Source organism: Lepus europaeus, chromosome 8 (assembly GCF_033115175.1).
Source record: "Lepus europaeus isolate LE1 chromosome 8, mLepTim1.pri, whole genome shotgun sequence".
NCBI lineage: Eukaryota > Metazoa > Chordata > Mammalia > Lagomorpha > Leporidae > Lepus > Lepus europaeus.
In genome coordinates this window covers 109517719-109541310 of record NC_084834.1, presented here as the reverse complement: position 1 = coordinate 109541310, position 23592 = coordinate 109517719, and the positions used below count along the sequence as shown (strand labels likewise).

The 23592-nt window shown below is 38.9% G+C and overlaps 2 protein-coding genes across 2 annotated transcripts in view; both read right to left on the bottom strand.

Annotated features, from left to right (window-relative positions):
• Positions 1–2377, bottom strand: part of LOC133765715 (transmembrane protease serine 11G-like) — a 36491-nt gene extending 34114 nt beyond the window's left edge. The window contains exon 1 of the mRNA XM_062199255.1: positions 2335–2377. Within this exon, the coding sequence (XP_062055239.1) occupies positions 2335–2345 (11 nt within the window). The 5' untranslated portion in view covers positions 2346–2377. The remainder of the gene's footprint in view (positions 1–2334) is intronic.
• A 9234-nt stretch (positions 2378–11611) lies between these two features.
• Positions 11612–23592, bottom strand: part of LOC133765714 (transmembrane protease serine 11F) — a 66222-nt gene continuing 54241 nt past the window's right edge. Inside the window, exons 9-10 of the mRNA XM_062199254.1 lie at positions 21371–21513; positions 11612–11770 (exon numbers count right to left, since the gene is read on the bottom strand). Of these exons, the coding sequence (XP_062055238.1) occupies positions 11612–11770; positions 21371–21513 (302 nt within the window). The remainder of the gene's footprint in view (positions 11771–21370; positions 21514–23592) is intronic.

Below are 23592 nucleotides of genomic sequence, written 5' to 3'. Positions count from 1 at the left end.
TGGGAGACTCGGAAGAAGCTTCTGGCTCCTGGCTTCGGATCGGCACAGCTTCGGCCATTGCAGCCAACTGTTGAATGAACCAGTGGAGGGAAGACCTCTCTCTCTCTCTCTCTCTCTCTCTCTCTCTCTCTCTCTCTCTCTGCCTCTCTTTAGCTCTGCATTTCAAATAAATAAATAAATTTTTTAAAAAAGAAATAATTTTAAATATGTGCAAAAATAATCAGAAGTATGTTCATTGTTACAGAAAATAATGCTACAATACATTATAAGCATAGTACTGACTCCAGTGTGTATAGATTTGCCAGGATGGAAAAATAGAGAATGCATTGCAATTAATGATTATCATTACAATTTTCCAGTATAAATACTTATACACACATTGACACATATTTGTGTCATATTATGTTCTATTTAAAAAGTCAGATGCATTCATTATTCTTATTCAGTTTTGAGTCCACCAGTCTTCTCTCTCACACACACTTTTTTGTACTGATTCTTATTACATTCATGACACTGATCTCCTAGAGCCCAAGGCACTATCACAGAAGACAAGTTAAAATAATGATGTATTATTAATAAAAGTAATCATGTTTCTATTAAACTCGTTTTTATTTTTTATTTTAATTTTAAAGGCAAAGAGAGAGAGAGACAGAGACAGAGATCTCCCATCTGCTAGTTCATTTCCCAAATGCTGATATCATTTGGGCCAGGCCAAAGCCAGGAGCCAAGAATTCAAATCAGATCTCTGATGTGGGTGACGGGGACCCAACTATTTGAGCCATCTTCTGCTGCCTCCCAGAGTGTGCATTAGCAGATTTCTGGAATAGAGAGCAGAGCCAGACTCCAACTCAGGCATTCTGATATAGGATGCAGGCATTTCAAGTATGACTTAGCTACTGTACCAAATGCCTGTCTCAGTTCATTTTAAAGTAAACCCTGCTGAGTACCAGTTCCACAAAAGAGATTGGTTAAGTGTGGAAAGTTTGTTTTTGTTAGTTTATTTTGTTTTGCCTTTTAATAACCTAAGCTTTAATTTATCACTCTAAAATGAGTTGGTTGGAAGAGGAATATTTTAAATGACTGTAAAGAGTTAAATCTGTTTTAGCGATCATGGTTTAGAAATCTATGTGTATTTAATTGAATTTTATATACAAATATGAAATTACTGCCAATGAGTAAAAAAATGTAACTTTGGTTAATCATCTAAAAATACATATGTCATTCCTTCATTATCTTGAGTAATTTGTATTAATTGGCTTCATATTTGTGTATGAAGAATTAATGTTCATGGTTGGCATTGTGGTACAACAGCTTAAGTCATTGCTTGGGACACTGACATCCCATATCAGAATTGTTAGTTTGAGTCTCAGTTATTCTGCTGCTGATCCAGCTGCCTTCTAATGTCTGGGAGCAGTATATGATGATCTAAGTATCTGAGTTCCATAGGATACCCAGATGGAGCTCCTGGCTCCTGGCTTCTGTCTGACCCAGCCCTAGCAGTTGTAACCATTTGGGGAGTGAACCAAATGATGGAAGATATTGCTCTCTCCTTTCTCTCTCTCTCTCTCTCCCCCTTCTGTGATTCTGCTTTGCAAATAACAATTAAATGAATAAATTCTTTTTTTAAAAAGGAAAATATTTAAAAATGTCAAAAAATGAAGAATGAATCAGAAGAGTAAGGGTCAAAAATCCTTTAGATTTCCTGTTTATATACTTCCTTACTAAAGCATATTGAGATTCAAAAATCTTAGTTTCACATATTTGTTTCTCACTTTTTTCTTATGTTGTTCATTAATGTTATTCTATTTCAAAAGACAAAGAAGTTCCAAAGGTCATGAATATTTGCATTTATTTTTTTGGAATTTAGCTACATGTAATAATTGTAGAATGGAAATTAAAATACAATACTTCCTATACCACTGGAATAGTTCCCCTCTTATCCATGGATCAATTAAATATATGATTTAAGAATGAAGATCACAAACAGTATTATTTATTATAAACTCTTAAGAGAGGGTGACAAACTTTTGCTTCCTTCCCCATTCCATCCTTACAACTTTCACAACTAAACTCAAGCTCTCTTTCTTTCCTCCCTCTAATTGTCACATAAAATCTTCTAATTAAAAAACAACATGTTAAACTTTTCAAATCTTAATTATAAAATCATTAGTATGGTTTCCTGAAATAAAGAAGATTATTATCATTGTTACTATTTTCTTCAAGAAAAGTAGAGAAAAAATGGTTAGATTGCCAGTTTGGAGTAATTTCTAGTTGTCATTGGAAGCCACAAATGCAAAATGAATCTTTCAAACATGAAATAAAGTAAGTACTTACTGATACATCATGCACTGCTGGGAATGAAAACCCTCCACCTCTGTGCGTTGCGACTTCTTGTCAAATGAATAGTATCCTGGGCATTCTTTCAGACTTGTAAGCTGACTAAAGTGAGAATGCTTAAGGATTTAAAAGAAACTAGTTGAACAAGTTGGGATGGGTACGTGTTAACCAATGGTATGGTTTGAGATGAAGAACCACTTGATCAGTCTTTGTTGCAGGAAGTAAGAATTTCCGGGTTCTGGCTAAGTAAGTGGGAAACATTATCAAGTCCACAACTGGGCAACACCCTTTGATAGTTTGAGACATTTTCTGTTTGTGTTTCAAGAGGTAACCTCTTCCTTCTGAGTCAGTACAAGTCTGGTCTCAGGCCCTGCCATTCATCTCTCTCAGAGACAAGCCTCAAACAAGATCTGAGGTTTTCATAAAACGTCAGTTCACGCTTGACTCGTTCTTTTCTTAGCACAGTGGCACAAGTGCTCCTTACATCTGGTCCAACAATTATCTGTGTCTACCCTAAAGGGGGATTCTGCTCGAAGGTGGGGAAATGGAACTCATTTTGAGTCCCATGCCATTTGCAAAGGCTTCACTGTTTATCTCCTATCTGTGTGTGCTGCTATTTCACTACAGTTGTATACCTTCTCTGACTTAGCTGAATTTTTCTTCCTGTTAACTTAATCATTATGTTTCCTATTGAGTCTTTGCCTTATATCGCAAAAAGGTCTCAGCCTTCTTATTGCAGCTTTCAAGTCACTTAATTAGCATTGGGCAATACATGCTCTGAAAACCTGTACCCTAAGGTAATCTCCAGGATGCACCTGCAAACCATGCCCCACACTATCTGAACAACCCTTAACCTGCAATGTCTCCTCAAGTAAGCTTCTAGTTTCAGTTTTTCTTGTTTTCAGGCTTATAGATGCATTTCTCCTGGTAGCGAATGTTTTGAGGTTCAAATCATGCACTTACCCACACCTCTGCAAAACTATGGTATTCAATATTTATTGAATCTTTGTTTCCACCAATTTAACAATTCACATGTCCACTTATTTTTCAGCCCTTCTTTCACTGTGAAAAAATATTTCTAAAAGAGGATAATGTTAATACAGTCAATAAATAGTATATATAGGAAAATATTCAAACTGGCTAATAAATAGAAAAGTCGATTCATTTATCAATTTTTATTGCTGTGCAACAAATTGTTACAAGCTTGATTGCTTAAAATAATAGCTGTTAATTATCTGTTCTTAATCTGTAAGACTGAAGTGAGGGTGAATCGAACTGTGTTTGTCCTCTGCTTAGAGTCTCAAAGGCTAAAAGTGAGGCACACACTTTTGTGTGTGGCCTAAACTTTTTTCTGGAGGTTTGATGAAGCAATCCAAGTTAATTTTGTCTATTGTCAGAATTCCATTTCTGATAGAAAGACTAAGGTCCCCATTTCCTTTAAGAGGTAGCCCATGTCCCTTAATGCAGTTCCCTCTTTCATCTTCGTGCCAGCAATATTGTATCTTTTCACACTTGGAATCTGACTTTCCTGCTACCGGGAAGAGAAAATTATCTGCTTCTGAATGGCTTTACTTTTAAGGTATTAGGTTGAGCCCATTTAGGTAATGACCCTTTTGATTCACTTAGTCAACTGGTCAGTAGCAGCAATGGTCTGAACATCTGTGTTCTCTCAAAATTCCTATGTTGAGCCGGCATTGTGGCGTGGTGGGTAAAGCCGCCCCCTGCTGTGCTGGCATTTCATAGGGGCGTCAGTTCAAGTCCCGGCTGCTCCACTTTTGATCCAACTCTCTTCTCTGGCCTTGGAAAGCAGTAGAAGATGGCCCAAGTCCTTGGGCCCCTGCACCCCCATGGGAGATGTGGAAGAAACTCCTGGCTCCTCGCTACTGGCTTCGGATCTGTGCAGCTCCAGCCATTGCAGCCAACTGTTGAGAGAACCAGTGGATGGAAGGTCTCTCTCTCTCTCTCTCTCTCTCTCTCTCTCTGCCTCTCCTGTTTTCTCTGTATAACTCTGTCTTTCAAATAAATAAATAAATCTTAAAAAAAAAATTCCTCCATTGAAAACCTTCTATCAGGGCCAGTGTTGTGGTGGGCAGATTAAGCTGCTGCTTGCAATACTAGCATTCCATATTGGGAGTGTTGGTTGGAGCCCCTGCTGCTCTGCTTCTGATTCAGCTCTCCACTAGTGCTCCTGGAAAAGCAGAAGCAGATGATCCAAGTGCTTGGGCCCTTGTCACCCTCATGAGAGACCAGGATGGAGTTCTTAGCTCCTGGCTTCAGCCTGAAGCAGCCCCAGCCATTGCAGCCATTTGAGGAGTGAACCAGAGGTTGGAAGGTCTCTCTCTCTGTTTTTCCCCCTCTCTCTGTCACTATGACTCTCAAATAAATAAATCTTAAAGAAAAACTCGAATCCTCAATGTGGTGCTATCAGGAGGTAGGCTTTAGGAGATAATTCCATCACAAGGTTGGGGCCCTTGTAAACGAGATCCCAGAGAGCTGCCTTAGTCCTTCCACAGGAGGATGCAGTGAGAAGCTGCTTTCTATGTCTATTCACTGACACCGAACCTGTTACCATCTTGATCTTGGACTTCCTAGCCTCTAGAACTGTAGGAAATAAATGTTTATTGCTCATAAGCCACCCAGCCAATTTTTCAAGTTTGTTTATTTATTTTTATTTTGAAAGACAGAGTGACAGAGAGAAAGAATGTGTGTGGGGGAGAGAGGTAGAGATCGACAGAGATAGAGACACATAGAGAGATCTTCCATCCACTGGGGCCAAAATGGGATTGTGCCAGGCTGAAGCTAGTAGCCAGGAGCTCCATCCTGATCTCCCAGATAGATGGCAGGAACACAAGAACTTGGGCTATCATAGGCTGCCTTCTAGGCTGCATATTAGTAGGAAGCTGGATTGGAAGTGGAAACTGGACTAGATCCTAGTACTCTGATATGGAATGTGTGTGTCCCAAGCCAGCACCTTCTATGCTCCAGAATTCCTGCCTTTAGACGTTTGTTAGAGCAGCCTGAACACATCGAGATAGTGGCCTTAATCCTATCTCCAAACTCTCTTGTGCTATGGAATGTGAGATAGTCATGGGTATGATTTCTCATTGTATTCACTATGGGATTAGGATAAAATAATTCTACCTACCAAAACAAAACAATTTCTCTATAAACTGTGTATTTCATAAGGCCAGGCAAACTTAGTGAAAATATGGTCAAATTGCTAATGCAGCTTCAGAAAGCAAACTTAAAGTGATGAGGGAAAATTATCTATACAAAGGAGTCTGTTGGTGGGTGAGACATCACAGTTTGTTCAGAGAACTGTGAATATTTTTTAATAACTAAAATGAAAAATAGAGGTAGAAGAGCAAATGAGCAAAAAACAAGATGGGAATTTAAAATAGAAAATGAATAGTCATGAAATTGGTGTAAATCAAGAAAATGGATTTTATCTTTACTTTAGATGTCAAGAGCTCTTAATATCTTTTTGTCCCAGATGCTCCACTTCTGATCCAGCTTCCTGATAGTGTGCCCGAGAAAGGGTGCAAATGATGGTCCAAGTACTTGGGGCCCTGCCACCCACACCTGGATGGTATTCAGATCACCTAAGAGATGGAAGATATTCTCTCTCTCCCCCTCTCTCTCTTTCACTATGCTTTTCAAAAAATAAATAATTTTGAAAAGATTTATTTATTTATTTGAAAGTCAGAGTTACACAGAGAGAGAAGGAGAGGCAGAGAGAGAGAGAGAGAGAGAGAGAGGTCTTCCATCCGCTGGTTCTCTCAACAGTTGGCTGCAATGGCTGAAGCTAGGAACCAAGATCCAGGAGCTTCTTCTGGGTCTCCCATGCAGGTGCAGGGGCCCAGGGACTTGGGCCATCTTCTACTGCTTCCCTAGGCAATAGTAGAGAGCTGGATCAGAAGTGGAGCAGCCAGGATTGGAACTGGCGCCCATATGGGTTGTCGGCATTGCAGCTAATGGCTTAACCTGCTACACCACAGCACCGGTCCAAATAAATCTTTTTAAAAAATTATGTTCATACTATGCTGTAGTCTATTAAGTACATAATTACTTTGTGTCTAAAAACACCATGTAAATACCTTAATTTAAAAATGTTTATTGCCAAAATAAATGATAGTGCTTGTCCAAGCCTGCAGTGAATCTGGATCAATTTGCTGATGGAGCATCTTGCTTTGATGGTGATGGGTGCTGACAAATCAGGATGACAGTTGGTGAAGATTGAGGTGGCTATGGAAATTTCTTGAAATAAGACAACAGTGAAGTTTGCTGTATAGATTGACTCTTACTTTATTCTTATTTCTAAAAAGTTTAGGGAGAGACAAAGAGAGAGAGAGATCTTCCTTCTGCTGGTTCACCCCTCAGTTGGCCACAATGGCCAGAACTGGGCTTGACTGAAGCATCTGCATCTCCTATGTGGATGCAGGGGCCCAAGGACTTGGGCCATCTTCTACTGCTTTCCCAGGCCATAGCAGAGAGCTGGATCAGAAGAGAAGCATCCAGGATGCGAACTGATGCCCATATGGGATGCAAACATAGGCTTAATCTACTAAGCCACAGCATCGACCCCAGTGAATAATTTAACACTGTATAAAAATGTCTTTAAATCTTAAAGATTTATTTACTTATTTGAAAAGCAGAGAAAGAGAGAAAGTAAGAGAGAAAAGGTGGAATATCACCTGTTGGTTCACTCCCCAGTGGCCAGGGTTGGGCCAGGCCAAAGCCAGGAGCCTGGAATTCCAAGTGGATCTCCCTAGTGGGTGCAGGGGCCCAAGTATTTGGGACATCTTCTACTGCTTTCCTGGGTGTGTTAGCAGGGAGTTGGTTTGTAAGCTGAGCAGCTGGAACTCAAAGTGGTGCTCTGATATGAGATGCTGGCATTGCAGGTGGCAGCTTAACCCATTGTACCCCAAAGTCAGCCCCTTCTTAAATCTTAATACACGTGCAGCATTACATCTAGGCTGTTATCAGTTTGAAATAATATATTTTGTAATATTTTGTACTTTTTGAACAGATTTTAAACATTCCTGACATTTGTAATTTATGACTATATAAGAAAATCTCAACAGCATCATCAGGTCACAGCTTAATATTATGTTTGATAACCTGCAGACAGGAACAAAGTCTTGTTTGTCTTTTTAAGTCATGTGAATGCTGCATTTCCTCATTCATTAGTTGTAGTGAAAATGTTAAGGCAAGAACATATGGGACCCTGTAAAAAAACATTCATTATAGATATTTCAAAATGCAACCTAATAAAATGTTTTTCGTTTTTGGCATTTTAGGGGTTTCTTTTAGTTTTGTTTATAAAACGAATTTTCTAATGAGGTATTAAAAAGAACAAAAAGAAAAAGAAACATGTAAGAGCTCAAAAATTGAGCTGCCTCTCATTTTAAAACCTAGAATGGATTTTTTATTTGAATGATATCAAGGCTTTAAATTACTTCATATTTATAAAGCTTAATGTGGAGGATAAGGAAAACAAAGAATGAGGGATGACTGTGGGGTGAGTTTTCCATGAAGTGTTGCCACCAGCCAGTTTAACTAGTGTAGCAGCTTTGCTTACACTAAAATCATCCTTCATTTCCAAGGCGCAGTCGGATATGGTTTTGAATGGGTTATTCTTTTAATCAGAAAATGAGTTTATTCCAACAATCTATCTTGCTGAACGTTGTGTTTAGCTTACCTTATCCTATTTTTGCAAGAAGAAACAGTTTGACAATAGTCAAATAATTACAGTGACTTCTAGAACAGCAATGTTCTAGTTACTCAACCTAGGAAACTCAGGTTAGAGTAATGGAGATAAAATTGCACTAAATATGCAGGCCTCTGGATTCTGTTCCTACACTGCCTGTAACTACTGTATGACTTCCCAGAAGTTTTCTTGTCCTTGATCACAGATCAGCCAAAGCAAGATGTCATTAAAGATAATCTTGTGGGTCCCTCCAGCTCCCACAGCTATGGTCCTAGCATTAATTTCAATCATCTGTAACAAGTTGATTTTTCATTTCCATGACAGCATGAAGGAATGCTTCCCACAAATCCCCTCTCTGTCAACTAAACATGTTAACAAAAAAATATAAGTTAATGAGCATATTCATTTGAGTGGGCAGACCACTACTAATATATTTTTCTTATTGTTGAATCATGAATGTTTCACTGAGAGATGGTTGTTAATCATGGGCAAAAATTTTGTACAATCTTGTTTTAGCATTATAAACTAACCCTTTAGTTCTTGTGGCTCCCAAAATTCCATTAAGATTCCACTGGGATTACGTGCTACAGAACTTAATGTCAGCCTAATGGATTTGTCCACTCTTTTATCACAATGAGTCTGACACGTTGTAGATTTTTTCCAGTGAAAAGCCGTGCATATTGTTATAGCATAACAATACAGAAGTTTTTGCTTTGTTTTTTTTTTCTTTTAAACACAAATGTATTTGTAAAATTCACAAAGCAATAAAAATGCCAACACTGTAAAAAAATACTTCTTTACAATTACAATGCATTTCAACATCATGTGTACTGATACAGGTTTACAGTAACATATTTTTCATTTTTAACAGATTTTAACCATTATACTTTTCCAATTTATTAGTCACCAAGAAAGTCACAACATTGTCATGAAATAGAGAGCTTTGTGTCCCACCTGGTGGATGGAAAACCTGAGGTAAAAGATATTACATAATTCCTATAAAACCACTTAATAGTTCAAATACCAAACTAGATAGAGGGCCTACAAATCCCATTTTAAAAATTCACTTTTCCATTTCTTTGATTTATTCATGGCATTTTGTATTTATTAATCTCCTTTGTGTTAAAATGTCATTGAATTGAATTAAGGCAAGAAATATTTAAATCAGTACACATAAATTCACAGATGGTTATACACAAAAAGTTATCACAGTATTATTAAATATAAGTAAAATTATATGAAAGTACATACCCATTGCTATAGAACTTGCATAAGGAAAAGCTATATATATATATGGAAATATATATAAGACAGAATTACTTTCTTGTATCTAACAAGGGAGGGGTTTAACTTTAATATAAAAAGCCCATCATCAATCAAGTCCATCTTTTTTTATTTTTTATTTTCTATTTCATAAATGTGAATTTACAAAGTGCAACTTTTGTATTGTTGTGGCTCCCCCCGCCCCAACCTCCCTCCCTCCTGACAGGAGTCACTGGGTACATGCTCCCCAAGTAGGATCTCTGTCCTTAATGTGTTTTACTATGAAACTTAAAATCAAGTGCATCTTAATAATGCTGAATATATTCTAGAAAGCTTTAGATGTTTCTGTGCTACCTGCAGATAGCAGGAGTTTAAATTAAGGAAATGTGAGAATCTAGGCTTTTGCTCTGTTTTTTTCCGATATAGTTCTTTCTGGTCATCAGCTCAGAAACTTGATGACATTTTCTTTTTAAACGGGAGGTGTGTGCATGGATGATACCTTACTGAGATGTAAGGATGACAAGTAGGAGTTTTTAAAGTTATATTCATTTTGTTTAATATATTACATATCAACATACATACATGTAAAACAATGAAACTTTGTCATTAAAAAATTGGACAGGCCATATTTTTCTCCAGTGAATCAGAACAAAAAAATCTAGGCTTCACATTTGATGGCTAGAGATGAAAACAGGTACAACTGTACAGTCATAGCCATGGTGACAGAAATCACAATGTCCTATTAGTATCCATAAGCAAACATAGTGATAAATATATTAGTGAGATATAAAAATGATTTTGTAAATCTAGTAGCTCATGTATTTTTTTTTTTTACTATATAATTCAAAGTATTTCTAAATCAATTACTTGGCTTTAAAGAATCAAGGAACAATTTTGAAAATGTATAGGAAACTTTATTAAGTCCAATAACACTAATAATGATGAATAGCACCTAACTCATCTTGAGAGACTGCTGTGCACAGGCCTTGTCTGTAAGTACTTTTCTTGTATTAATGCATTTAATTCTCGTAACAACCATGTGAGGTAGGGCCATTTTTATCAACATTGAAGGGATGAAAGAGCTTCTGAACAGAGATGTAATTTGTGTAAGAACACATAGCTCATTTGTAGCAGAGACAAAGTTCAAGCTCAGGCAGCCAGGCTCAAAGACTGTGGTCTCCGCCACTGTGCCCAACCCTAGGCATTGGCTGGCCGGATTTGTATAAAAGTCTTGGGACTGTGTTTGGCATAAACTAAGCACCTAATGAATGGAAGTGGGCTCACCAAGGCATTCACTTCCATTCATTAGGTGCTTAGTTTATGCCAAACACAGTCCCAAGACTTTTATACAAATCAACTCTCCCAACCTGATGGTCTTATAGAGAGTCAACTTGTCAGAGAGTTGAAGACTTATAAAAGCACCAGTTGTCATGTACTGGTATACATATTTCTAAAAATAATTAAATATCTCATTCAAAAAAAAAACTTAGTGTGTTGGTCCTGTTACTAATCATTTCATAACCATAATCTCCTTCATTTGATCCTTCTTGTACTCATACGATAATACTTCAAATGGTTTTTCTCCTTCCTGGCTGACTACAACTGATGTATGAATGGCAAGACACTGTTACAGAGTAAATCAGAAATACTTCTTAAAAGCACAGCATACTTCCTAAAGTTAGTGCTTGGATACAAAACATAGTGGTAATGACAAGTTCCATTACATTTAAATACTTTTAAAATGGCACCTCTTGTGGTTAATAACAATGCTTTGTATTGTCACCCAGGGTACAGTTCAAGTTATATTGCAAAGACTATGATCCTCTATTCTAGCCATTGAATGTCCATTCATTGATTCTAGAAAGTTGAAGACCTGAATTCTCAGGGAAGACTGCTATTTGGTAATTTTTCTAAAAGGATCCCAAGTAGCTCCAGGTATTATATGAGGTATAATTTTGGCATCCCTGGCAGTTCTTCATATCCCGTGGAAAATGTTTTTCCTTCTCTTCATTGAGGGAAGCCATTTTTCAATACTCATCTTAATAAGAAGTATCACAAACAACTCCCCTTGTGAGTGAGGAGAAATTTGAGTGAAATTTGCTGTGTCGTTTTCCCTCGTGAGAGAGACAGTTTGGTCATATGGACACAAAGGCTACATCATATTAGTCCGGTCCAGGTCCAAAAAGGTTCTTGACATCTAGCAAAAACACTGATCAAAACCAAATGAACATAAATAAAAATACACAAGATGCAGATATTTCCACTCCACATGCCATGCATCCAGAATTCAGACAATTCACACTAGATACCAGTCTTTGAGGCAATCCAATCTCTGTACTTAGTCACTCTAGTGTAGACTCCAGGTTTTTTGGGAAGAGCACATGACTGTCCCCAACTTACTATACCCACAATATACCAGATGTCATGATTATCATAAACCAGAGGTCCACCAGAATCACCCTGAAAAATAAAAACAAATAAAAATTTGATATCATTAAATCTAATTAAATTCAGTAGGAAGGTTATTGTAATCATCTCTCTTCCACAGAAAAAAATAGAAATTGGTACATAAGTTACAAAGCCAGACAATAAATATAGTATATATTGGTCCTCTCAATCAAGTTAAAATGCTAGGCTAAAATTTTTAAAAAGGATTTGTTTTATTTATTTGAAAGAGCTACAGAGAAAGAGGGAGAGTCAGTGGGAGAGAGATCACACACCACACACACACACACACACACACACAAACTGAGAGAAAAAGAAAGAGAAAGAGAGAGAGAGAGAGAGAGAGAGAACGAGAACTGACCACAATAGCCAGGGCTGGGACAGGCAGAAGCCAGAAGCCTAGAATTTCATTCCGATCTCCCATGTGAGTTGCAGGGGCCCAAATACGTGGGCCATCCTCCTCTGTTTTCCCAGGCACGTTATCGGGGAGCTGGACCAGAAGGGGAGACTTGAACCTAGGCTTATATGGTACGGGTATGTTGATGTCCCTGGTGGCAGCTTAACCTGCTGCACCACAACACTGGCCCCAAAGTAGTTGAGACTTGAATTGTCCCTTCCATGCGAGATGCAGGCATCCCAAGGAGTGGCTTAACCCACTGCACTGCAATGCTTGCCCCATGGGCGTACTCTTAATCTGCTTTTCTTTTAGTCGTCTACTTTTAATTTTGTTTTCCTGATAAATTTTACATAAAATATTCTTAAATCTCTTTTGGAACAATGAATATGAAGTAAATAAATACTTATAAATGTAGAGATGAAAAGTGTGGTCTCAAAAAATTGGGTTTCAGACCTAGCAGTATTAATAACTGTGACCTTAATTAAGATTCTTAACCTTTTTATGACTCTTCCATCAACTACTTACTGAATTCCTATTATGTGTCCCAGGCATTTTTAAAAGAGTTATTTATTTACTTGCAGGTCAGAGTAGCACAGATGTCCTACCCTAAGAAACTCTGCTACTTTGCTTACCACTGCAGAGAGAGAGAGAGAGAGAGAGAGAGAGAGAGAGAGATCAACCCTCAACCCAGGCATTTCGCTGGATATTGAGGATACAACAGTGACCACAGTGAAAGATCATTGAGCTCCAAGAGCTTGGAGTTTAGGTTAAAATAAAATATTAAATAATCTCAGGACAAAAGACAAACTGTGATAAGTGCTATGGAAAACTACAGTAGGAAAATTGGACTGGTCAGGTAGGACAGGAAGCTTTCCCTGATGAAGTGTAACTGAGCTGGTATCTGATGGAAGAGGAAAGTGGGAATGAGATGCATTCTAGGCAGAGGGATGGTGTTGCAAAACTCTGGGTCATGAAGGAGCCTGGTCCATGCCTGGTCCTGCAAATGGAAGGGGGCTGGAGAGAGAAGAGCAAGGGGGTCAAGTGGTATATGATGCAGCTGGAGAGGTAGGGAAGGACTTGTCCATGAAGAGCCCTGTGAGCCTTGTTTAGAGGGTTTTTGTTTGTTTTCTTTTGTTTTATCTTAAGACCAGAAGAAAACCATTGAAATGTTCTACTTGAGGATTTGACATGCTCAGATTAGCATCTTCTTAGAAATCATTCTGGCTTTTGCTTGAAAATTCTTAAGAGAGCATTAGACTGAAAATGAGGAAATCAGCAAGATGGGTAGTGTTACTGACTGTGGGAAGAAAAAGGGATGGAAGACAGAAGCTAAGGTGGCAGGATTGGGGGAAGGCAATGGGAACATGGTGATAAATGGATAGTTAAAAAGGTAATTTCTAATAATTTGCTGGATATGGGGTAGGGAGAGAAAGTTAGAATGGGTTCTAGTCTTCTGGCTTGCTTAACAAAATGAAAGGGGCTGATGCTCACATGAGTACAAAACATAGGAAGAGGATCAGGTTGGATGGGTAAGGGCATAAGAGCAGAATCAGGTGCAGCATTTCACATCTGAGATGCATTTGAAATGCCCAAAGTAGAGTTGTTCAATAGGACTTGGATATTTGATTCCAGAGCTCTGAGGAAAACTGGGCACTGAAAACATAAACTTAGGAATTATGTGCAAAGAGATGGTAACTGATGCTGTGGAAGATATTTAGATTCTCCAGGGAGAAAGCAGACATTAATGTGGGATGCAAATCATTACAAGATAAGGAAAGATAATATTTTAAGAAAGGACAGTGTTGAGCATCATCAAATGCTACAAAAAGTAAAAAATAAAAAAAAAAAAGAATAAGGCCAATAAGCATTTGCTGGATATTGAAAACACAAATGTCAGTGGTGAGTCATTGAAACTTCAGGAAGCACCATTTTAGTGGAGGAAGGGAAGAGAAAGCTGATGGAAATGGATAGAGGAATTAATGAGTGGTGAGATAATTGAGGCAATGAGTATAGAAGTTTTTCAAATGGTTGATGATAAAGTGCCAAGGTAGGGTGCTAGCTGGAGACATCCATGTAAAGAAAGACCATTTTTCCCCCTTAATTTAAGACATATGAATAGGGAATATCTCAGTAGCAAGATAGGCATTGACTATAAAAATAGAGGGAGGAAATACTTGCTAGTGTAAGTGAACAAGAACAGAGACCTGAGGAGGTAGGATTAGTCCCAGGGCAGATGCAGCTTCTTTTCTGAGACCTTAGTTGAAAGTGGAAGAAACAAGTGAAGATGAAGGCAGGGCTGCATGGTTGGTGCTGGGGAGATGGGAAAATTCTCCTTTCATGACTTCTCTTTATCCTTGAAAATTGTGGAACAAAGTCATCCCTTGAAAACAAGGATTAGGGAAAACCAGAAATTAAAGAAAATTTGGGAAATTTCAAAGAATGGTAGAGTTGGGGAAACCATGCAATCAATCAATCAAACAACTGAAAAAAAAAAAAAACCTCAAAGATGCATTTTCAGATTTGCTATCTAGAACTTCTGATAGAACCAATGTGTTCTCCTATGATTTTTTCTTCATGAAAATTTACAGCTTGGGTACAGATGGAGTGGCAGAGAGAGAGAGTTTTTCCCAAGTTTGGAACTTTGTCAAACAGAACCATTGGAAAGAGAGAGCAACAAGTGAGCTTGGGGTAGAAGCCAAGAGTGTGCTAAAACTGATGGCAACAGTGTCATCAGCAAGATGGAGTGGGAGCATAATTATTCAGTTCTGTCCAGTTCCATTCTCCCTGCAAACACTTGCGAATATCCCATTACTTGCGAGTGAAGCTGTGACATTTTCTTGGACTGTGGAAGAAGACTCTGGCCATGTTGTCTTTCCCAAGCCAATACAGCACTGCACACAGAGGATTCTGTGAGACCGTGGTTTTTCACAGAGAAAGGAGGGAGTTAGAGATGGACATTCAGCTTCCTCATCATTCTGGGATTTTTCAGAGCAGGTGCTCTCTTGTCTCCTTTCATGGGAAACATCAGTGATTGGCAGGGTTAGGCTACCTGGAGTCAGTTAGAATAAAAGAATAAGAGGTGGGGCTCCTGTTAATTGGCACAGATCTTGGTGGTGGCTCAGCATTCCAGGCAGCAGAAGCAACAACCAGGAAGGTTAACCACTAATATTACTCTGCAGGAAATACGGTCTTTGGTTTTCCCAGGCTTAATTCCCTGGCTAGCCTCCCTATCCAGCCCTGGTGCTCTCCGTAAGCCTTTGCTAAGCCAGGAGGCAAGAATAGGTCAATGAATATTTGCTGAGGGGAGCATCTGGCCTCTCCCTGTCCTAGCATCTGAACCATTATTCCACTAAGCCTCAGGGCTCTGCTTGAGGCTACCTTAGGATGGGAGGCAAGCCCATGACCTCATAAATCTGTGGAACAGGCCTCTGACCCCTGCACACCTTAATTGATTGAGAGTAATCCCAGAGACCTTGCTCAATCTTGGAGCTGAGTACATAACCCTGCCCAATGACAGAACCCAAACTGCAGTATTTGCCAGCCAGTGAAAATAATCTACAACACCACCTGATTAGAGACGAGCACAGAGTTTGGTCAATAGCTCTGCCTTACAGCAGAGGACAACCAGTAATATATATTTAAAAAAAGATTTATTACAGGCAGGCCTTATACCTGCTAACTACTACCCAAGAAAGTGCCCCCCAAAAATGTTTTTTGGGGTCAAAGTAGATGGATACACAATCATGGTCATACTTTCTTAGATGGGGCCAGGCAACTCGAAGACCAAGTCAGATAAGAATAAAGTATCTGGTCTTGAATCTGGTATGAAATTCTGGTCATTGCCTCTCCTTGGCAACATAGTGTGCACATTCTTTCTGCATCTCTGTACACTATTGTGCTTTAATGTCTTTTTTTTTGTCTCTAACAGAAGACAAGCCATCTAGCTCCAGGTGCTTCTAGGTCAGGGCTTCCAGCCTACCCCATCAGACAAGACGACCAGTCCTCTAGAGTGAGCAGGACAATGTTTTCTGAGGCCACCCTCAAACACTGTAGGACAGATAGCAAGAGAAAAATATCCATATCCAGCTCTATGCCCATTTGTCAGCTTCTGTAAGATGGATCTTCATCTGTTCTATCTCCCATAAGATTATGGATATTTTCTCTTGAGGGGGTAATGTTAGGTAGGAAGTTAGAAATTAGCCTATGTATGTGAGAGGAGCCTGATGAAAATAGCATCTGCAGAAGCTCACCTTGGAAGTAGCTCGGTATTTTACCCTCAAAGTCCTGCCCAGACCTTAATAATTTCCAGGTGGTCTCAGCCCATCCCCCAAGGGGTGCTCCCCAGGACAGTCCTCTCCCAGCACCAAATTGGTTACCTGGCATACGGTGCAATAAAAGTTTCACAACCTTTCTCCAAGGCAGACACCCTAGGGGAAGCTCTATCTGCCCCATGCCAGGTTGGCTACCCAGTCCGATAGCACTGGGTAGTAAAACCCCAGGAGGAATTTCCCCAATTTACACTCAGCAAACCCTTTGTCCTGGAGGAGAAGGAGGAGAAGGGAGAAACAGTGGGAAGAATTAGACCCTTTTCCTTAAAAACCCCAGTCTGAACAAAAACCACCCTCTCAGCTCTTAGCTCTCTGCTGAGCAGCCTGCCTGGCCTGCCAGCTCTATTTTCTCCATTTAACCATGTAACCTTGCTTTCCCCCAGCCTGAGTGACTGGGCACTTTCTCTCTGTCTCTTCCATTCTGATGGATGCCCAACCCCAAGAAGCTTTGCTACTTTGCTTACCACTGCAGAGAGAGAGAGAGAGAGAGAGAGAGAGAGAGAGAGAGAGAGAGAGAAATTTATTTGAAAGAGTTACAGAGAGAGAGGGAGAGAGATAGAGAGAGAGAGGGAGAGAGAGAGAGTTCTTCACTGGTTCAATCCTTAGATAGCTGCAATGGCCAGCACTGGACCTGGCCAAAGCCAGGAGCCAGGAGCTTCTTCCAGGTCTCTCACATGGGTGCAGGGACCAAAGCACTTGGGCTGTCTTCTGCTGCCTTTCCCAGGCCATCAGCAGGAAGCTGGATTGGAATAGGAGCAGCTGGAAATGAGCTGGTGCCCATATGGCCACTATTCTACACACTGGTCTCCAACCAGTGGTCTAAACAGACCCTGGAGCACAGCTGGCAGTTCCACTTTACTCCAGGGAATGGACAACAGCCTTGTCCAATAAGGAACATGACAGAATCTACCTGTCTGGGGTTGCTAACAACTGGTCCAGCCAAAACTGAGGCTAGACTAAATAGCAAAGGTCTATAAGTACCAAAGAGGACCAACAAAGGCTGGAATAAGTGGCTGTTTCCTCAAATATGTAGGAGCTAATGTAAGGACCCAGGATTATGAAAATTCAGGGAAATATGATACCACCAAAGGACACTTAGCAAAGCTCCAATAATGGACCCTAAAGAAATGGATATATCTGTGAAATGACTGACAAATAATTTAGAATAATTCCCTTAAAGAAGTCCTGAGAACTATAAAATATGAATACGGAGCAAGCATTTGGCCTAGTGGTTAAAATGTCCACATTTGTTATCAGAGTGCCTGGGTTTGATGCTGAGTTCTGGCTCTTTATTCCTGCCTCCTGCCAACGCAGACCCTAGAAGGCACCAGTGATAGCTCAAGTAAGTGGATTCCTGTGACTCATATGAGGGATGTGGATTGAGTGCCTGGTTCCCTGATTTGGCACTAGCTGGGGTCTATTGTTGCTATTTGAGGAGCAAATCGGCAAATGTGAGATCTCTCTCACTCTCTCTCACTTTGCCTCACTCTATCAATGAATGAATATATTACAAAATTTTTGAAAAGAAAATATAGATAGAAAATTAAATGAAAATTTGAAATTAATTCATGAACAAAATAAGTTTGGCAAAGAATTGGAAAGAATAAAAATAGGAATCTATTAAAAAAGAATACCTGAAATATAAAAATTCAACAGAAAACTTCAATAGCTTCAAGCAGAAGAAATAATTAGTGAACTCAAAGATAGGCTATTTGAAGTTATCCCATTATAGGAGCAAAAAGACACAACAATGGAAAAGGATGAAAAAGGCCCATGAGAATTAAGCATCATCATCAAGAGAATAAACTTTAAGTGCAATTGGAGTTTATAAAGGAGAATAGAAAGGAAAGGACCTAGAAAGTATATTTAAGGAAATAATGGTTGAAAATTTCCAAAATCTGTGGAAAGATAAGAATATCTAGGTATAGGAAATTCAAAGGTATCCAGTCAAATTCAACTCAAAAAGAAGTTCAACAAAACACAGCATGATCAAGTGATAAAAAATCAAAGACAAAGGAACATAACAATTAGCTAAGTGTCATCAATAGATGAATGGATAAATAAAACATGGTTTACCCACAAATGTTACTCAGTCTTTAAAAAAGAACAAAATTCTGTCACTTGGGGTGATATGGATGAATCTAGAGGACATTGTGCTAAGTGAGATAAACCAGACATAGAAAGACGGGGGCCAGTGCTGTGGCAGAGCAGGTAGAGCTGCTGCCTGCGATGCCAGCATCCCATATGGGCACTGGTCTGAATCCTGGCTGTTCCCCTTTAGACCCAGCTTCCTGCTGGTGGCCTGGGAAGGCAACAGAAGATGGCCCAAGTGTTTGGACTCCTGCACCCATGTGGGATACTCAGATGAATCTCCTGGCTCGTGGCATCGATCAGGCTCAGTTTGGCCATTACCGCCATGTGGGCAGTGAACCAGTGGATGGAAGATTTCTCTCTCTCTCTCTCTTTCTCTCCCCCCTCTCTGTAACCCTGACTTTCAAATAAATAAATAAATATTTATTTTAAAAAAAGAATGATAAGGACCACATGACCTTCCTTATATGTGACATCTAAAGAAGTTTTAATTCATAGATGTAGAGACTAGAGTGATGCTTACTAGAAGCTTGGCAGGGGACACTGCAGAGAGAAAGAATGAGGAGTTGCTGATTAAAGGGTACAAAGCAGCAACAGGAAGAACTATATCACATTCTATGTAGTGCTCAAATGACTATTGGTTAGTTTCTCAGCAGAAATAGTATAAAATCTTCACAGTATGGATTTGTTCAAAGAATTTTTTGGATATGATTTTGAAAGGTCAGGCAAGAAAAGCAAAATAAACCAATGGGATTGCATCAAGCTAAAAAGATTCTGCAAAAAAAAGAAGCAAATGACAAAGTAAATAGATAACACATAGAATGGGAAAACATATTTGAAAATCATACACATGATGTTTAAAGAAGGCAAATGGCACAATAGCAAGAAAACAAATAACCTCAGCCCCCCAAAATGAGCAAAGAATTCAAAAGAGGGCATTAAATGGTCAATAAGCTCATGAAAAAATGCTCAATATTCCCAATTATTAGGGGAATGCAAATTGAAACAACGAGACATCAACTCACACTTGTTGTAATAGCTCTTATCACAAAGATGAAAGACAAATGTTGGTAAAGATGAGGAAAAAATGCATCAGCTATTAGGGAAAATATTATGACACTTTCTCAAAAACAAAAAATAGAACTATCATATGATCTAGTGGTCCATTTCTGGGTATATATCTGAAGTTATCTAGATCAGTGTTTAGGAGACATTCATCCTCATGTTCATTGTAGCATTATTTACAATAGCCAAGATATAGAATCAATGTAATGTTGGTTTAATGGATACAGAAAATGTGGTTTATATACACATAATCAAATACTATTCAGCCTTAAAAAAAGAACAAAATTCTGTCACTTAGGGCAACATGGATGAATCTAGAGGACATTCTGCTAAATCAGGTAAGACAGGCACAGACAGACCAGTACCACATGATCTCACTTACATGTTGATTCTAAAAACAAGTTGAATACATCAAAGTAGAGACTAGAGTGATGATTACCAGAGGCTTGGCAGGTGAGGAGGGGAAATGTAGAACGTGGAGTTGTTGGTCAAACAGTACAAAGTTTCGAATGGACAGGAGGAATCTACTACTGAGTAGGATGACTATATCAATATGATGTGTTGTATATTTGAAAGCAACTAAGAAATTAATGGTGAAGTGTACCACCACAGAAACTGTTGAGCAAATAAGTTGATGGATATGTTAATTAGCTTAAATTAATCATTCTACATTGTGTACATATAGCAAAATAACACATAAATATAATACAATTATGATTTATCAATAAATAAATAACAAATAATGAAATCTAAGCAGGACGGGATTAATGAATTATAAGAACAGAGAAGACCTAATAGTCTATAAGTCTCTATGAGGTTGAACAAAGAACCTATTTTATTCAATCAGTCAACAGCAAATATTTGCACCAGGCACTGTTTTAGGGTCTGGGAATATAGAAATTAAGAATATAGCTTTAAAAAATTCTCTGCCTTCATCAAGCTTACATTCTACTTAGCAGAAAAATAGTGAAAAAAAATAAAATAAACCAAACAAAACAGGTACATAAAAGTGTGGTGTTCTGCGTGGTGATAAGAGCCAAGCGTGATGGTGGTGGGGACAGAGAAGGCTCACAAGGAATGTATGTGCATGTTGCATGTGTTGGGAGTGAAGGTTGGTAGGATGGACTAAAACATAGGGAGTGTATTCTTGAAAAGCAGGTGGCAGGGAGGATTAGGGAGAGTAATCAAACACTGAGATGGGAATGGAGATGAGGTCTAGGAACGGAGTCCAGCATTTAAACAGGTTGATGTTGATGCCACAGGGCATGGGATGGAGAAGAAACAGGTTTCTGTTGCCAATGCCACAAAGAATGAGAGCAATGAAGGGGAGCAGCGAGGAGGCTGGGTGAAGAAAACAACATGGATGTGATACGGTAACAGAGGGGAGTGGCAAGCCCTTCAGAGGAGAGGTTTCTGGGTTTGTTTAAGAAAATAACAAAAGAACATAAAAGTAATTGTGGGAACCAAAAATATGGAACAGTAGATTTTAATTTTTTAATTTGTAAAATAGGAATAATTACAACACTCCTTTTATCTCATTATTCAAATGAAATGATGTATAAAAAGTGCCTAATTTTTGTTTTGTCATACAAAAACATTCAGTATGATTATTCAATAGACATAGATCTTGGTGAAACAGATGTCATCTTTTTTCCCTGGTAAAATATATGCTGAGTTTACAGAGAACAAATGGAAACTTTCCTTGTGAAAATTTGCCCTTTATTTTGGCCTTACCTTACATGCATCTACTTTTCCTTCCATGAATCCAGCACATAACATCCCCGGGGTTATCAGGCCATCATACACGTCTTTTCTATTACACACATCAGTGCTTATGGTTTCCACCCTGGCTTGCCGAAGTTTATTTTGTGTAGGTCCTATTATAGAAACAAACAGTGTTTTTATGATGAAACTATACCTAAGATATGAAGGCGGAGCAAAAACACACAATTATTTTATTCACAGAAATTATCACCTAATTTTACTTTCTGTGTTGTTAAGTGTCTATATGCAAGGAACTAGCAATACACATGTCCCACGAATATATGTGTGTATCTTTCAAGGTACTCTGAAAACTATGTGCAGAACTTTGTATCTATACCCATATATATGTCTGTGTTTATTTTTCTTTTCTTTTTTTTTTTTTTTCTTTTTTAACAGGCAGAGTGGATAGTGAGAGAGAGAGAGATAGAGGGAAAAGTCTTCCTTTTTGCCGTTGGTTCACCCTCCAATGGCCGCTGCGGCTGGCGCATTGAGCTGATCTGAAGCCAGGAGCCAGGTGCTTCTCCTGGTCTCCCATGCGGGTGCAGGGCCCAAGGCTTGGGCCATCCTCCACCCCTTCCCGGGCTATAGCAGAGAGCTGGCCTGGAAGAGGGGCAACCGGGATAGAATCCAGCGCCCCAACCGGGACTAGAACCCGGTGTGCCGGCACTGCAAGGCGGAGGATTAGCCTGTTAAGCCACGGTGCCGGCCTTTTTTTTTTTTTTTTTTTTTATGAGAGGAGAGTCCACGTTTTTCTGTACATTCTGAGAGGTTCATCATCCTGATCTTGCCCAAATGTCGCATTTTCCATATAAGGGAACCACCGCCATGGAAATCATTGACTTCCCCAAAGTTTTTCAAGTAGAAACCAGTACCCAGTTAAACAGGTATATTTGCTCTGCTCTATTTGTAATGTGTTGTTAGGGGTGTCTCGAAATTTGGGAAACAAAATTGATGCCCCTTATGTGCATGCAATCTGCTGTCAGTACAAAAAGTTCTGGGGGTTAGGAGTGGGGGACACTGCACCATTGAATACAGGAAGGGAAGTAGGTAAAAGTTCCTGATGAGGAGCCTTGAGCCAGCTAACAGCAACAAAGAGAAAAATAAAACAAAACTTCAGGGATTGCTCCCAAAGCCACGTTGGATATGCATGGAGAATTTGGAAAAAATTTCCCTACAGTTGAATTCTGTTATTCTCACCCAAAAAAGTGTTAGATTAAGATATACTAGTACTTGTTTTCTGTTTTTTTCCTGATATCTTTGATAATATTTTAAGAGGGGCCGGTGTTGTGGCACAGTGAGCTAAGCCTCTGCCTGCTGTGCTGGCATCCTATGTGGGTGCCAGTTTGTGTCTTGGCAACTCCTCTTGCAATCAAGCTCTCCGCAATGGCCTGGAAAGTAGTGGAAGATGGCCCAAGTCCTTGGGTCTCTGTACCTGCATGGGAGACCCAAAGAGGCTCCTAGCTTCTGACTTCAGATTGGCGCAACTCTAGCCATTGTGGCCATGTGGGGAGTGAATCAGCAGATGGAAGGCCTTTCTCTCTGTTTCTCCCTCTTTCTGACTGTAACTCTACCTCTCAAATAAATGAATAAAAATCTTAAAAAAAAACCCTTAAGAACATTTTATTTTCTTTATAATATTTAATTATTAATTAATTATATAATTTTCATTAAAATATTTAATTAATTTCTCTCTTTAGAACAGAGTGAACTAGTACTTAGGAATATTAATGTTCTGGCCTTAAATTTAGAAAATTCTTAGACTTAATAGTCTTTTAGCACTCCTAAGATGGTGGAACAGAGAAAAAAATGCAGATTTTTTTAACTAAACAAGATGAAAATTCTCAAAAAACTCAAAACCCATTTTCATGTTTATGGCTATCATAGAGTCTCATTAAAATGAGGAAGAACTGAAATAAACAAAGGAAAAAGAAATCTGTCAGATTAGGATGCAAGGTACGTGCTGATCAGAAGTCTTTATGTCTAGGAAGTATACAATTTTTTAAATTTCAATTTTATTTAAGTCATATAAGTTTCATGTATCTCATATATACAGATTTAGGAACATAGTGACACTTCCCTCCCTAACCTCCCTCCTGCCCACACTCCAACCATTCTTCCTCCTCTGTCTCCCATTCCCACTCTTAATTTTTACAAAGATCTATTTTCGCTTTACTTACTGATTGTAAAGTTAA